The sequence below is a fragment of the Danio aesculapii genome, chromosome 17 (genome assembly GCF_903798145.1).
Source record: "Danio aesculapii chromosome 17, fDanAes4.1, whole genome shotgun sequence".
NCBI classification, from domain to species: Eukaryota; Metazoa; Chordata; class Actinopteri; order Cypriniformes; family Danionidae; genus Danio; species Danio aesculapii.
Window position 1 is genome coordinate 25,182,947 of NC_079451.1, and position 17,542 is coordinate 25,200,488.

The window sequence follows — 17,542 nt, forward strand, 5'->3', positions numbered from 1 at the left end:
ATAAATAGCGCCTGTTGACAGACAGAGATTTTGTACCAACTGGCTGCCGTGTTTTATAGGTTTGGCAGGAGAGTCTAGGAACCATGAACATTCGTGCACCCGTTTATAATTTCACGACAAGAGTGAGTTTGTGCCCAACAACATCAGTGATAAGCCTGGAACATCTTTCCTTCCAGAAGAACATAAACACCGTTGAACGGTATCAAATCTGGGCTACCGGAGCCCGCCGTTACCCAACATACACGAGTCAATTAAAGGGACAATTTACCCCAAAATAAACATTTAGGCTTCTAACCATTTACTCACCCAGGCCATTTAAGGTGTTTTTTTCTTCAGTAGAGCAATGCTTATAGCTGAAACGGTGGTCCTTCAAATAACTTGGCTCAATTGATAACTTGCTGACAAAAACCGACAAGGCTATTAGATTTATAGAAACTATCAAGTGCAAGAAACTGAACATTATTTACAATATCATTTAATCCACAACAAACAGACCTGAATGCATTAATGAAATTCTAATGTTAATGAACAAATGTTCATTGCATTTACAATTTGGAGGCCACAATGTTATTATTTATGCCCTGCTTAAACGGATACTGTAGTTCACCCCAAAAATGTTGGGAGGGGAGCTGGGGGATTTATGTCAGGGGCTGCATTTTTCAACATTTTTCAAATATCTTGCTTTGTGTTCAACAGAAGAAAAAAAATCATAAAAGTTTAGATACACTTGAGTGAGTAAATGGTGAGGAAATTTTCATTTTTGAGTGAACTATGTTTTTAACTCTGACATACCAAACATTTTCAGTATTTCATAACTATAGAAGTTGTTTTCGATGTGGTTAAAAAGTCATAAGAAGGACAAAGCAATTTATTTAAATTCAAGTTTAATATGGAAATACAAACACTGCTTAAGTTTTTTGTTAAAAAACAATCATCTTAAATCCGATAAAATAGACCCACAGATGAAAAATATTACACCAAAAATGACCTTGCCATCAAAATATTGTTTATGGAACTAGGGCAGCACAATAAATCGTTTCAGCATTAATACTGCCAGTGTGAATCTGCAATAGTCACATCGCAGGATCTGCAATGTCAAATTGGGATTATTAATGAACCAGGAACCACAGTTCAGAACATGTGATTTGTAGTCATTGCAAAGTTTAACTATAATCTAATAGTATGATAGATTTTTATTCTGGTGTGTTTTTAAGGCCTGTGCCTGTATGATTTAAAGCTAAATTGATCCATTTGGGTGCAAGAAATCATAAAGTTTTCTCCTTTAACAAGAATTATTTTATCATTTTAATTATTAATACAATGAAGACTAAACAGTGTTATTTTTTATTTAATAATTCAATATCTGTGCCTCAATACTTTTAGACTCCAGCGCCAAAAGAGCTGTTTATTTCATTATTTATCTTGGTTCTGCTTTATTTTATTTTGTATATTTTATACAGATGCACAAAACATTGTTCAAAATCATCCCAATCAAATTATGGATTCTATCCAAAACAAAGTCATCTTGTGAAACTATATTCATAATGCAATAAATATTGCAATGCCATTTTTATCCAATATCGTGCCTATATAGCCCCAAATGGAACATTTATAGTTCTGGTGGTTTGTTTGAAACTTTATAAAACAAGTATCATCAAAACAGCAATGTTTCTTTACTGTTTTTTTTCTAAGTATTATTTTAAATACATGCCTGGCATAAAAAAATAGATAGTTTTCAGTCATTTCTGTGGATCCATGTGAAACTTTTCATAAATAGAAAATGATCACTTTTTCATTTTTAACTAAATTGTTGTTGTACATAACATGATAAATTACACATTATTTCACTCTTTTCTTATATGGTATATTTTATTAATTAAATATTATAGCTGTTACACAACATTTCCTATATGAAAAACAACAAAAACATCACTGGCCATAACTGTATTTTAATTAAAACACATAAATACTACTGTATATATATATATATATATAAATAAAAATACTGTACATGAGAAGAAAAATACAATACAAACACATCGCTGTCACCTTTGTTCAATCAATATAAACAGCCATATTTGTTTTAGAAAATGCATCATTCCATACTGTATATATACGGCACCATGCAGTATTTCTTACAGAGAATCATAGAGGGCAAGCTGGATTTTTACACCACAATAAATTAATAATAAAAAAGATCAAAAAGAGAAAAACAGATCCAAAAACAGAAAGAGCATGTCAGCTTGCGCCCCCTGCCTCCCCCAGGCGTCCTCTCGTCGCCCATGTTCATATCTCCATGGTGCACACAAATAGTCCTGGAGCGCGTTCAGAGCGTGTGCAGAGCCGCGTGGGGCTAAAGAAACAACAGTTCGGCTACAATGGGCCAAACTGCAGGCTTTAATTGGATGGTCGATGAAGGGCTTCTCATTAAAACCAGTAGAGCTCCTTCCCTTTCTTGTGGTGCTGGAGACCTGCGGTGCAGAGCAGACATGAGCACAATGGCTGAAAACAAGAGCACCGTATACACACACACTGAATCTCCATGGTGGCTGCAAACTCTCTATATAATAAGCAGCAACAACTGAGGCCAAACAATCCATTTCCTGCCATTATCCTGGAGGGGTTTGGGTGTATGTGTGTGTGTGAGGCTCGTTTGCCTTTAACATAATTCATGCAGTTTTCTAAACAGAACGTTCTGGAAACTTGATGGGTAATTTGTCGGTTCGCTCTCAGTTAGTTTGGAAATTAAAGCACTGTGGAACAAATTAAGGCTTCAGAGGCTTTATTTTACAAAACGTATTTAGATTTAACAAGCGAATTGGTGATTAAGATTACATGATGTTCAGCTTAAATTGTTTATGAATATCTATCGTGCTAACAGTGAAAAGGTAAAAGCCATATTTTGTGAGTTATTTTTTTATGTTGTTTTTTTGCATAATAGTGTGCCTCTGTCTTACTAATGAGACACTAATAGGAAAAGTTTAATAGATCTTGCTACAAAACCAGTTTTTATATATGTGTAATAATTTATTGATAGTTAATAAATGCTGATTCTGAATTAGTATTTGTTTAACTCAAAGATGCCCAAAGTAGGGCCCACCTTTGATTTGGCCCGCCATAACATCTGAAAGAGAGGGAGAATAATGGGGAGGTGGTTTGACAGAAATCGTCCTTTTGAATTTAACATAATGTTTTGTTTCTTTGTTTTATTGCTGAGCTAAAAAGCCAACTGAACAATTAAATTAATTTAGTAAATGAATCAGACTTTTAAAAAGTAAATATTGTCACTTGACAGATATAGAGGACAATGCACAAGACCTCGGCGAGCAAAGGCAGAAGCAGCTCGACTAGTGTATTCAGCATTGAACTCCATTGTGTTATAAATGTAATTGTTTATGTTTTTACTATAATAAGTTGATTATTAAATGTTTAAAATGATACTGCATTAGTTAATGAGATTTAAAGCTACATTTTCAATATTAGGAAACAAATTAGGCAAGTTTAATGTAATATGGTTTGTATATTTTCCTTCAGCCCACAGTTTGGTCTCCCCTGATTTAAATAAAACTATAAATGTTTAAATAGATATTTTTGGTATATCTCTTGTTATAGAAATTAACATTCTTAACAAATTATTCTATAAATCAACTTAAATAACTATTAGAATTATTATTTTAAGAAGTACACTCTTCAGGGTCACACTGAATTGCCTTTTTTTATGTTTAATTATTTTTAATTGTATTAATTGAGTGATTAATTGATTGATCTTAGGGTGTCAATGGTGAATAATTTTGTTTTTAACTTTTTTATTTGTATTTTTTTATAAATAAACATTATAGACTCTTTCAAATAAACAGTTTGTAGTTTTATGACAAGGTTTACAGTGCCAGATTAACTTTAAACTATTTTTGTATACATATTGAAATGCGTAAAATTAGTAGATGACAGTCAATACATTTTAATTGAATTAATTTCATTAATGTTTCATTTAATGCTTAAATCCTTGATTTATTTGATAGAATACTCTTTTAAAACTTTATAGTTTAAGTCTGCACAAAAAAGACATAAAGAGTCGAAATGTGTCATGAAAAGTTAATTAAACATAATTGTTTATTTTTTTTTTAATTGTCTATTTTAGCCCTTCAAAATCATTTCAGCTTGAAATCAAACACATGTGTTCCTGCTAAAAATTCGTAAGTCGAACTGTCAGTGCATTTCCCAGTATTTGCATTTAGTTTGCCTACATTACACCTCATCAGCTTACCTGGCTCCATGTTGAGAGCCAGACTCTGTGCCACGTCGCCAGGAGGAAGCAGTCCTGGCCATGTTGCAGTGGGCTCCAGCTTGCCCACATCGTAATGCCCAGGCAGCGCGGGCAGATGAGGCGGCCTCACAGCGGGCATCAGCAGGGGCCCATAGTGGGCATCCAGCCCAGGAGGAGAGTAGAGTTCGTGAATGGGCCGTGGGGCTGGATAGGCCTGGCTCTGAGAGTAGGTCCAGGACTCTGATGGGTGTGGGTGCGGGTGTGTGTGTGGCAAACCCGGGTGCAGGGCTTGGCTGTAGGGGTCCATAGCGTAGGTGGGAGCACCTGTAGGGTCGCAGTGAGGTCGGCTCGGGGGAGAGGGGTAGTTACTGTCCCAGAATGATGGAGGGAAACTCCGCCGACTGCTTGAGGATGAAGGATCTGATGGGGACAAGAGAGAGACAGAATAATAATAAAGGGAACCCGAGAGAAAATAGAATAATGTTACAAGTGCACACATAAATTACAAGTGCACACATAAATTACTGTAAACTTTTTTATTTTTTTTTAATTAGCTTTTTGCATAAGGGCAGGTTTGACATTCAGTGTGCTAATTATTCATGTTTTTTTAGTCTTATGTTTTTCTTTAACTTATTCCCTGCTTTATCAGGGATCGGCACGGCAGAATGTTCAGGGTCAGAAATGAATGGGAGCCTCAATTTTTTTAACAAACTCAAAAAAATATAATATTTTTTTATTGTAAATGGCATTGCATGAACAAGCATGTTGTTGTGCGGATATCAGCAAAACTGTAATGCTCATTCACACTAGCAGTGACTTTGTAGCTGCCTGTCACTGTGGGTGACGGCATGCTGCAAAAGGAGGGGTGTGTAGGTCTACAGGCTGATTTATACTTTCGCCTTGTGCCCTGTCCCAGACCTCCGCTGACTGCACGCACACCGCACTAAATGGATGAGGCTTTTATACTTGACATGTTCGCCGTAGTGATATCCTTCAAAACGACAGGGGGCTGTCAAAAGAAACCTATCATAAAGTCAGGCGGATAAACTGAGAAGTAGGACGTTTACGGAACTACATCATATTGTTAATATCGTTCAAGTTTTTTAAACGATTCTAATTTATTTTAAGGATTATAAAGATTTTTATAACCAATCAAGATTTTTCTTAAAGTCAATCACTCTTCGTTGATATGAACGGTCACTTGTTGCTTTGCCTCTTCGAGTCGCTCGTAGTGTAATTGAGGCTTTAATGTGATGTTTGTGTTAAACAATAAACATTTCAATTAAAAAGTTGTCAATATTGGCTGTTTTTTAATGAATTGGTTAAGTTAGCGACAATGACACTGGCTTCGCTCGTGAATGAGTCAGTCATTTTGAATGAACTGTTTGTATTGACTATTCAATGACTCACTTGTTCAAACTATTATTTTAAAAGCTGGCTATTTTTCATCAATTCATGCTTCAAAAATAAGATAATCATCAAAAATAATTTAATCATTCATTAATTCATTAATTTGACAGATGCTCATGCATAGTAGTCAGAACTACTATTATTGATTTTTTTAATATTTAATTTTTTAACAGAGCAAGGAAATTTTCACAGTATGTCTGACAATATTTTTTCTTCTGAAGAAAGTCTTATTTGTTTTATTTCAGCTAGAATAAAAGCAGTTTTTAATTTTTTTAAAAACATTTTAAGGTCAAAATTATTAGCCCCTTTAAGCTACATATTTTTTCGATAGTCTACAGAACAAACCATCATTATACAATAACTTGCCTAATTACTTTAGCCTGCCTAGTTAATCTAATTAACCTAGTTAAGCTTTTAAATGTCACTTTAAGCTGTATAGAAGTGTCTTGAACAAAATCTAGTCAAATAGTATGTACTGTCATCATGGCAAAGATAAAATAAATCAGTTATTAGAAATGAGTTATTAAAACTATTATGTTTAGAAATGTGTTGGAAAAATCTTTCCGTAAATCTCCACTATACAGAAATTAGGGAAAAAAATAAACCAGAGGGGGGGGGGGGGTAAAATAAAGTTTATCTAAACTTTATTTTACAAGAACTCAATAATGAAAACAATGTTAAATATAAATGCACAATCATGTTGCACTGCTCATGCACAATATTAAACCTTAAATACCTCTTTTGCACAATATTCACCTTTAATACATCTCTTGCACAATATCCTGCACAACATTGTTCAATCTCATTTAAAAGTACTTGTATAGCCTGTCTTATGTATAAAGTTAAGTATCTAATAGTATATGTTAGCTATGCATAGGTTTTTTAAATAGCTCTTGTGTCCAGTGTTGTGTTTGTATTTATGATTCATTTATGTAGCACCATTGTCCTGCGAGACATGACATTTCGTTCCTCTGTTTGTCCACACATGTAATGGAATGACAATACTCGACTTGACTTGACAACAAATGTTGGCAATAGAAGTAATCAAAGCAACAAATAGGGGTTGTTGGACAATCAGAGTTTGTTTGGAGTTTTTATAAAAGAGTAAGGTGTGAAAATGTCCTGCAATCAGTTTAAAGGTGCAAATATTAGTGTTTATTGAAAAGTTATATTCTGTCAGTGCTGCTGTTGCTATGGTGACCTCATCAGGTGAATATGACCTCTGTTCACCAGCATCTCTCTTTAGCGGGTTTGAACTAACTTGTACCCTCATGTTTGTGGTTACTGAATTATTGTCTGAACGCCACTGAAACTTCCTTTCGAGCTTTAATTAGAGGGCTCAATCCCCCCCATAATTTGCACGCTGTGTGGATTAGCTATCATATTATTAGAGGTTCAGCTGAGATGGCAATGTCTCATTTGTCCACATATAAGGCCGTTGCACCTTGTACTCTCAGGTCAGGCTTGTCACATGATTTCACATGATTTCCAGCCCCACGCCTTCAGATGTCTTTCTGACTGAATCATATAGTGTTCCATTTGCTTCTAAAGAGCTTAGCACACATCACAGAAATACACACAGCCACATGAGAGAGATGAGAGACGGAGGGGGAGAGAGAGAGAGAGAAAACCCACCAAAGACATACAAAAGATGAAGAGGTCAAGATGTTTGAGAGTTTAAGTTTGACAGACATTTTTGAGATGAGCTTGCATGTTTTGCATAATCTTGTGTGCAACATGCTGTACTACAATGTAACACTAAAGTGTGGAATTGAAAGAAGTTTAAAATTTTGCATTTTTAATTGCGTTATTTTGCATCTTATTTTTATTTCCATGTGTTCTGTGTAAAAAATGAAAGTTTGCTGTTAAGTTTTTCACATTTTTTCTTTAGTGGAACATAAAAAACAAATTTTTTTTGCTGAAACGAGGATGATTGGTGATTCATATGGTGAAAGTCAGCAGCTTTTATTAATAATAATAATATTACGACTACTAATAATAATCCTAATAATAATACCAGCAATTTGAATGTAAAAAAATCCATACAGCCAAAGCATGTTTGATACCTGTCATACCTGATGATACATTGAAGTCTAATGAAGCAAAACAATCAGTCTGTGAAGTAACTGATCTACTGTAAATCTTTTTGGTACCTCGCCAATTCAATCAATCAATTTTTCGATAAAAAACAATTCAATATATGCTTTTGATTACCGATTGTTAGTTAATGTAACATATTGCTAATTGACTGTGATAGACTTGTAGGTCTTGAGAAATAAATCCAATTGTAGCATTTTTGTTGCATCTTAATAAATTAATTATTCTAAAACAAATTTAATTTAAGCTGACTTAATACAAGCTGACCTAATACAATCCTTAATACAAGATTTAATATAATACAGGGTTTATGAAAGCACAATATTTTCTTAGTGTACATTTAATAGCTCCACATAAAATGGTAAATGCTTGTGAAGTGACTGTCAGATCAGCTCTGGAGATTAAGTCTATGTGTGAAGACTGACAAGAGCATTGTGCAAGCTTTAGTATGTGTAATAAATGAAACCCCTCCATTCATTCACATATACGCAGTACTGGCAGACTTCATGTTTCTTGAGTCTCTTATGGTTTAATATTCATATACACTAATTCAATTCAATTCAATTCATGTTTATTTCTATAGCGCTTTTGCAATGTAGATTGTCCAGTATTCATAGCTGAAGTTAAGTTTAGCTTAGTTCAGTGTGGTTTAATTTTCACTGCTGAAAGTTCAAACACTGAAGAGCAAATCCATCAATGCGCAGCTCCGCAAGTCTCAAACCAAGCAAGTCAGTGGCGACAGTGGCGAGGAACAAACTTCACCAATACAAACTTCACCAATCCATATGGCGATTTGACAATTACTTTTAACAGAGCAATCCACATTTCAGCAACATCTCATTATTTTTTAAATGTTAACTTCCATAGTTATTACAATAGTTTAGATCATCAAAATGTTACTTTTTGGATACTACAGCCTGTATGGAAAAGTTGTAAACAAGCAGCATCAGCTCATATGAATAATGTTTGATAAGGTTGTAAATTAAATGTAGTAAGAAAATATTTTTTTTGTTTGTTTTTTGCACAAATGGATCTTTTTGCATCACAAGACCTCAATATATCACCAGGAGCCATAAGTAAGAATTTAGTTTTTCCTGTATAGGATTTTTTTCATTTCATAACCCTAACCCTAATCAATAATAAATATTAAATTTCATTTCTTAATAAATAGCCTCCTTATTAATTTATTTATATGATTTATTTATGAGATTAGAATACGTGTTAGCTTTTGTTAGTGACTTTATGTTTTAGAATAGAAAGTGTAATGTTCTCAATAATATTTATAAAGGAAATATTGGCCCTGTATGTGTCATTTACATATATTTCAGTTAATATGGAAAGCGAGTGCATGTTTTTACTAAAACTAATATTGGATTTTTTTTTAAATGCGTGTGCGTGTAAAATGATTTGCACAAAGAAATGATGGGGTTCTTCTCAAAAAAAGTTGTTACCACCCCGTTTAGAGCATCATTATGGTAAATTTACATTATAACTAACGTGGTTCAAAGGATGGATCTGCCACAGAGAAACTACGGGTTTTGGGAAACACTCGTCACTACATTGTTCTTTTCCCAAACGATGCATATGATAGTTCAGCCGCGAGTTACGTCTCTGTTTGGGAAACGCACCCCTGAATTTATTTCTGCAATAAATAAGCTTTTGAGCATTGGTAAGGTGGATACTAAAGGTTCTTAGAACCATCGATGCCAAAAAAAAATTCACAAGTTCAGAATGACATGATAATAAGAAATTAGGTCACAAGACCTAAATATATCATCAGGAGCCATGAGTAAGAATTTAGTTTTTCCGGTATACACAGTAAAAAAAGTTGACTCAACTTAAAATTGTAAGGCAACTTGCACTTTTTTGAGTTGACTAATTTTTAACCCAAGTACTGCACTTGACTCGATTTAAGTTGAGTCAACTAAAAAAAAAGCTCTGCAGAAAGTTGCCGTACAATTTTAAGTTGAGTCAACATTTGTTTGACAGTTAATGTTTTTTTGACTGCCGAAATGCCAGTAGCTGTTCACATGCTTTTTATTCACCGACACAGACTACAGTTTCAGCAAAATAATCTCTCTTATGTTTCTTGGATGTTCTAACAACACCGAATGGTCATTTTTGGGTGAAGAACCCCTTTAAGAGTCTCTATGTGTCCCAGCAGTCTATATAAGGCATGCGTTTAAACCTGGAGATCTGCATGTGGTCTTCTTCTACTGTCACCAGCACCTCCACAGACCTGCAGACCCCTGTCTCTGATCGTGTGCCCCCACCTGTTGTTTTTACTAACCCTCTCGCCCCCCGTAACCCCTTGTAGAATGTGCCGGGAGGGGAGAAGCGTCTTTTTAGCTGTTACTTTTATATTTAGAATTGGTCTGAAAAAAGACACCGGTGATGTAGTGGTGATCAGAGGAGGGGTGGACGAGCTCCTCATAAATCTGACGCGTGGTATTGTGAGCCGTTTGAACGCGATACCAGCTCGAGCCACTGCGCTTACCGCCATGTTTAAACATAGTATCTGTTGGGAGGCAGGCAGCGTCTGAGAGGCAGGATGAAGATGTCATGGGGAGGGGAGGAAATATAGCAAAGGTTCATTAAGGTAAACACACAAACACATTAAGCGCCAACTTGCACAGAAGATGCTTGTGCGATCTGTTATTCAGCAGGCTGTGCTAGCCATCACATTTGATTGGATAAAAGGGACAGAAAGACATTAGTGACTGTTTTGTGACATTTTTCATGTGCTACTGTAGTTAGTATAGGCAAAAAGTTCTGCCATTTTGTTTTTGAGTTTTATTTTTGTAGCTTATAACTTGTAGACCTGAGTGGGTCAAATAAGCTCGAGTTTCACACTTTTGCCAGCAACACATTTTTACATATTTATAGATAAAACCTTTTAAAATAACTTAATGAATTCATTTTTACATAATTATAAGATATAATATATATGCTGTTCCCAATAGTGTTTGGACTTTTAGCAGTGAAATTTAAACCACACTGAACTAAACTGAACTTCAACTCTGAAAACTGAACTGACACAGCTTCAATTTAATATAAATTCTATGTTAAGCTACTTTGATAAAATCTACATTGTAAAAGCGCTATAGAAATAAAGATGAATTGAATTGAATTGAATTGAATTGAATTGAATTGAATTGAATTGAATTGAATTGAAGTAAATAGTGGGTTGCGGCTGGAAGGGCATCTGCTGCGTAAAACATATGCTGAAATAGTTGCCGGTTCGTTCCACTGCGACGATCCCTGATAAATAAGGGACTAAGCCAAAGAAAAATGAATGAATGAATATTTATGATATGATGAATGACACATTAGTAGACATGCCTATTTGCTATTAAATCACTTTTGTATATTTTAATTGATGCTGACACCAAAATGGATGTTCTGAACCATGAACAGCTGAAATATTCTTTGAAATATCTCCTTTAGCATTGCACATGCTCTTAAAATAGGGATTTTCTTGGAGATGCAACAGAACGCAGTGTACAAAAGCCATTTGGTTCCTCAAAGAACCTTTTTGTAATGAAGATTGTTCAATTCAGTTCATGTTTATTTCAATAGTGCTTTTACAATGTACTGTAAACTGTGTCAAAGCAGCTTAACATCGAAGTTCTAGTAAATTGAAACTGTGTCAGTCCAGTTTTCAAAGATGAAGTTCAGTTTAGTTCATTTCAGTGTAGTTTTAATTTCACTGATGAAGATTGTTTTATCAATCTGAATGATTTCTGCTATAAATAAGCTTTTGAGCATTGGAAAGGTGGATGTTAAATGTTCTTAGAACCATCAATGCCAAAAGTAAAATCCAGAAGACAGAATGACATGAAAATAAGAACAACTCTTTTTAAAAAATGTCAAATATCATTTCCCACTAATATTGTTCTGACATGAAGCCTCACTCAGTTAAATTAAAGGGATAGTTCACTCAAAAATTACAATTCTGTCAAATTCCAGCAACATCTAATTATTATTAAAATGTTAATTTACATAGTTTTAACAAAATGTTACTTTCGGGATGCCGTAGCCTATATGAAAAAGTTGTGAACAAGAAGCATCAGCTCATATGAATATTGTTTGCTAAGGTTGTGAATTAAAGGTAATAACAAAGTAAATAAGTGTTTGTTTTTTGCACAAATGCATCTTTTCACGTGACAAGACCTCAATATATCATAAGGATCAAGGATTTTCTTGGAGATGCAACAGAATGCAGTGTAGAAAATCCATTTAGTTCCTAAAAGAACCTTTATGTAATGAAGATTGTTTACTAATCTGAATGATAAATAAGCTTTTGAGCATTAGAAAGGTGGATGTTAAAGGTTCTTAGAACCATCAATGGCAAAAAAAGTCTCACAAGTTCAGAATGACATGAAAATAAGAACAACTCTTTAAAAAAATGTCAAATATCATTTCCCACTAATATTGTTCTGACAAGAAGCCTCATTCTGTTAAATTAAATGCATAGTTCACTCAAAAATTACAATTCTGTCAGAAAATACTTTCCCTCCAATTGTTTTAAACATGTTTGAGTTTCTTTCTTCTGTTAAACACAAAGGAATGTAAAATGATGAAAAACAACAGCGATTTACTTCCAGAGTACATTGTTTTTCCTATTATGTTCAGTGCTGCTTTTTTTCCCCAACATTCTTCAGAATATCTTGATTTGTGTTCAACAGAAGTAACACATTTATAGAAGTTCAGAAACACCTGGGTGTGAATTTTATTTTTGGGTAAACTATCCTTTTAAGGTCAATTCACAACATACCAACACACTAATTTAGACAATCACCAGATTACAGTAGATCAACTGTCAAACATTCCACCACCCAGTAAATGCATTGAACATGTTCAGTTAGTGAAAATGAGCTCTGATCAACGCCAACTATTTTTTTTATTTATTTGTGATGCCAAAAGAGGTTTTAAAACATTAATCCAAAATCAAAAGCAAAGTGTCTCTCATTTGAATGCAGATGAGCCATGAGACAGCATAGATAATATGTATATAAACTCATTATAAATTCCTTTTGTCTGTTTCTTGTGTGCTCAGATTAAATTGTGGAATACTTTTGGCATGCTCTCACCTGTGCTGGGATCACTGGCCCTCTTTTTGCCCTCTGCCTCCATGTATGTGCTAAGGGCTCTGGAGAAGTGCTCGTCCACCACGCTGCTGATGTCCCCTTGGTAGTAGGTGAAGAGGACGCACCGTGAGCTCAGGTATTCTGCCTCTCCGACCTCTTTGTCCTTCGTAGCCTCCTCTATCTGTCCGGAAGTAGGGTATGGTGATGTGGATGGACCAGCTGAGCTTGAGCTGCCGGCATTGTCCGAGCAGCACAGGGCCCCCGCACTGTCCATCGGGTCCCTACAGCGAGACGAGGGGCTTCTCAGACCAAGGGGAGCCTTAAAAGAAGAGGCAGTTTATAAGTATTGCTTAACATTTTCTTGTGTGTGTGAGATTGAGAGGGTCAGGGTGTTAATGTGTGTGTGTGTGCCTGATCATTTGATTACAAACATGCAAGAGTGTATGGCAATTACACATGTATAAAACAGATAAGATCAGTGTAACTGTACAGTTTAGACTAAATAAAATATTAAATATCATTTCGAATGTTATTATTATATATTTACATTTATAAAACACATTATTTTTGACAAGATTTATTTGACATCTTTGTAAATGAATACATTTGATATTTTTGCCATTTAGCTAATTATTCATTAATTATCTCATACATTTGTTTAATCATTTTCCAATAAATATAAAAAACAAAATACTATTAACAATAAACAAAACATTAAAATACAATTACTAAAAAATAATAAGGAACATTAAAATATGAAATCAAACATATTACTATACTGAAACATATTAAACATATTATTACATCAAAAATAAGATAAATGCTTTTGCTATTAATAATAACAACAACGACAATAATAATGTCATATAAAACATTAAGTTTTATTTACTTTCACTGATTTAACTACATTTTTTGCAATTTCGTTTTTCATATATTTTATTGTTATGTAAATAAAACCCGCAAAGTAAATTATATAGTGTCATATTACACTGAGAAAACTTGGCCTATATAACGTGACATCTCCCGTTCAGATGGTCAGCGTGTGTTCAGTGAACTGGGTCTTTTTGAATAGCATTTATGTGCAATAACGATTCGCTTTTTTTCAATAAGCAAACTTTATAATTGCTGCCTTTACAAAACCTGACAAGTATTTACTAAAGTGTGACAACTAGCCAATTCAACCTATATCGCAGATCAAATACATGCGTCATAAACGATACAAAAAGTGCATTTTACGACTACACAATGTGCGCATTAAATATAGTCGAAAGTCAAACATGCATGGCCCGTAATTAACTGCTGCTTACCGGTAAAGTGCTGATGAAGGCTGAAGCTTTGTGCGCGTACGGTGCGTAATGACCATAAGCCGGGTACATAACATCCAGACAACTCATGATAAACCCGCTCGCTCCTCTCGGCTCGCAGGCAGCGGAACTGTCGCGCTCTGTTTCACGTGCAGAAGCAGAGAAACGGTTGGGTAAAGTCAGGTTGGACGGCGCGACATCTCGATGTCGTGAAGCGAAGCGCGCGGAGACTGGTCGCCGGTCCTCGGTGACGCTCACCTGACAGCTGCACTTATACCACTGAATTCACTGAGTTCAAGACAGAGCATGACATGTCGATCCTCCCACCCCTCACCGAGACCCCCGACCAGCCTCTAAAACTGATCTGCGTGATCCAAACAATGCAGAACAGATCAGTGACAGACCACAGACATCTGCGGTGATTGATGAGCAGAGACACTGCCTGATAGACTGTAAAACATCCTGGTTGCCTTTTAAACTGAATCAAATTAACCAGTTAGAATCAAGTTAGAACATGATTAACTTAATAGTTTAATAACTAACAATGACCTAAAACATATGCTGTCAAGTCTCTGTTTCAATTTATTATTGCTTTTCAAGGTACATCTGTTTAAATGTAACAGTATTTGTATATTTACTCAGTGTTTAATTTATTGCATGTGGGATAGTCCTGAAAAATGTCTGGTGTAACAACCTGCCTCATGTAAGAAAAAGCATGGAACATTTCATTTATATTCATTACTTTTTGTTTGATGAAGTTTGAATATAAATTTAATTAATTTTAAATTATTTAAAAAATGAATAAGCATAATTATTTTTTTTAAAATAGGGCAGATCCAAAAGCCTGAGAAAAGAAAACGGAAAACCATTAAAATCCATTAAAATAAACTTAAATAAAAGTTTGTTTTATTGTAAACTTAAATAAAAGTTTATCAAAATTCATCAGTCAAACTTTAAATCTCTTTTTATACATTTATAAAGTGTATTTTATTAATGTTTTAGATTGTGTAGTCATAAATAAAATAACAAATACAATGATAAAAAATAATATGATAACATTATATTATTGATATTAAGTATTTTATGTTTTAAAATAAACCTTAAAGAAGACTAAACAAAAAATACTAAACCAAAATACTAATAATAATCATAAGTATTTTTTTATTATGCAATCAAATTATCCACAAATAAAAACTTTTAAAAATCATAATAGTAATTATATTATTATTAGTATTTGAATAATTCCGTCTGGATTTAAAAATGCTTTAGGCTTCTTTAGGACTTAAACCTAAAAGCAGCTGCTCAACTATAAAACATCATGTAGTGCACTGTTTATCTTACTGCACTGAAGAACATTGGAGGTATTTGGCTGATTCTCAGGCTGCCACATTGGTGCGAGGTAAAAACTGGACACCGAATCCATACCAGCACTTCTGTAAAGAGATTCCTCTCAAATCTAGCTCACATTATCACCTTCACTTAAACAAACACGAGGTCAGTCAAACACGCACCCATAAATGCTGCCTGTGTTCCACTAGTTCAGAAGAATATATTTTCTACATCACAGCTGTTAATGAACCATTAGAGGCAGAACCTCCTCTAGATCCTGCTCTTTGAAGTGTGTCAGATATTCTCTTAGATATTAATAAATGCACACTGGACTTTGAGTTACCACAGTTTTCTGACAGGCTTTCTAGAAGGTTAAGAGAATCGTGTGGAATATTTGCAGAATTTCATCCAGCGGTGTTAAACAGAGAGGAATGTCTCTGAAGTGTTTGCTCAGGGTCGACAGAAGAGATACGTGCCAGCTTCAATTGACCGATAATCTTTCTGTCTAATACAACTGGTTTCAGACCAACTATTTCTGCAGTTTGTTTGTTTGTAAGTGTCAGAAATGTCAATGCTTTTAAAATAATACATACAAAGATTTCAATTCCTTTAAAAACAAATTAACTTTGCAATCACCAAAAACATAATACAAAGATTAATGTTGTATTAAATCTATAATAATATAATAATAATAATCTAAAATAATTATGTTAGGCAAGAAATAATTTGAAGATGGGCTGTTGAATTATTAGGAAAAAAAATAATAGGATAGATGTAACATGAAGGTGCAGCACGGTGGTGCAGAGGGTTGCTCTTTCACCAGTTTCTGTGTGGAGTTTGCATGTTCTCCCCGTGTTCGTGTAGGTTTCCTCCGGGTGCTGCGTTTTCCCCTACAAGTCCAAAGACATGCGCTATAGGTGAATTGGGTAAGCTAAATTGGCTGTAGTGTATGTGTGTGAATGGAAGTGTATGGGTGTTTCCCAGTGATGGGTTGCAGCTGGAAGGGCATCTGCTGCGTACAAAACATATGCTAGATAAGTTGGCAGTTCATTCCGCTGTGGTGACCCCAGGTTAATAAAGGGACTCAGCCGACAAGAAAATGAACAAATGAATAAAAGTAACATGAAGAGCACCTAACATCTATCATCAATATGCTCTTCTTTCACTGTAAAAAGTCAGATAATGATATGAAAATGACTCAGTATTAAAGTAATTTTGGACACTCGTTTGTTTTGGTCGTATTTGTTGCAATAGATTCAGGGTGCTGATTATGAGGATCACAAATAAATAAAACTGCAAATATTATTTGATGGATTTAACACTGAAGAGTTGGAAAATGATTTTCTAGTATATTCTACCATTGTATTAAATGTACATGATAACAAAAACAGAAAAAGTAATTTAGACTGTTTTTCTTGACTAACTTGAGTTGTTTTTCAGCATGGCATTGTGTGGTTTGGTTTGGATGGTTCAGTTCAGTTTGGCTCACTTTTGGGGGCTTTTTCTTTTTAGTTCCTGCACTCAAAAATTGACAAACTATTTATATAAAATGAGTTAAAACAACACAATTCTTAAGGTTTTGTGGGCACAACTTAATTGTTTTATGTTCAATCCACTTAAATTTGTTAAAATGATCAAGTAAACTTAATCGATTTGTGTAGGAACAACATGAAGTAATTGTGTGGAAGCCTGCATTTTTACAGTAATCTAGTATTTAGTAATTGATTTTTTTTTGTTCCACCTTGCGGTTTCAAGCAAGCCGTAACATTACCAAAATGTGATGTATACACTCTGCTAATCACAGAGAAAAGTCACTACCACTGCCAGCATCATCGGATTTGCAAAATGAGACACTTAACCACTTTAAATAGTCAGCAGCAGCCACTACTGTATAGTTTAAAAAAAGAGAAAGACACCTAAAATGGCAGCATGATAGTCAGATGAAGATGTTCCGTTTATTGGTTGCTGAAGAGGATGGGATGACCTGGAAAGAAAAAAAATGTCAGCAAGGCATGGCAGTGGAAGTAGTGCAACTTTAGTGACCCACT

General features: G+C 34.5%; 1 protein-coding gene across 1 annotated transcript; it reads right to left on the minus strand.

The window, feature by feature from the left end:
* Window positions 1–864: 864 nt before the first annotated feature.
* On the minus strand, window positions 865–14,456 carry vgll2b (vestigial-like family member 2b). Its single transcript, XM_056477462.1, has 4 exons — window positions 14,169–14,456; window positions 12,865–13,180; window positions 4,265–4,684; window positions 865–2,471 (listed from the first exon to the last, which is right to left on the minus strand). The coding sequence occupies exons 1-4, from the start codon at window positions 14,253–14,255 to the stop codon at window positions 2,428–2,430; spliced, it is 867 nt and encodes a 288-aa protein (XP_056333437.1). The 5' UTR covers window positions 14,256–14,456; the 3' UTR covers window positions 865–2,427.
* Window positions 14,457–17,542: the final 3,086 nt, after the last annotated feature.

Bases quoted from the DNA above. Each gene is read 5' to 3' on its own strand.
- vgll2b (XM_056477462.1), bottom strand. From the start codon at position 14,255: ATGAGTTGTCTGGATGTTATGTACCCGGCTTATGGTCATTACGCACCG. The intron at 4,685-12,864 runs GTGAGAGCATGC...TGTCCCCATCAG, and splicing joins GGCCAGTGATCCCAGCACAG to ATCCTTCATCCTCAAGCAGT. The intron at 2,472-4,264 runs GTAAGCTGATGA...TCTGCACCGCAG, and splicing joins GGCTCTCAACATGGAGCCAG to GTCTCCAGCACCACAAGAAA.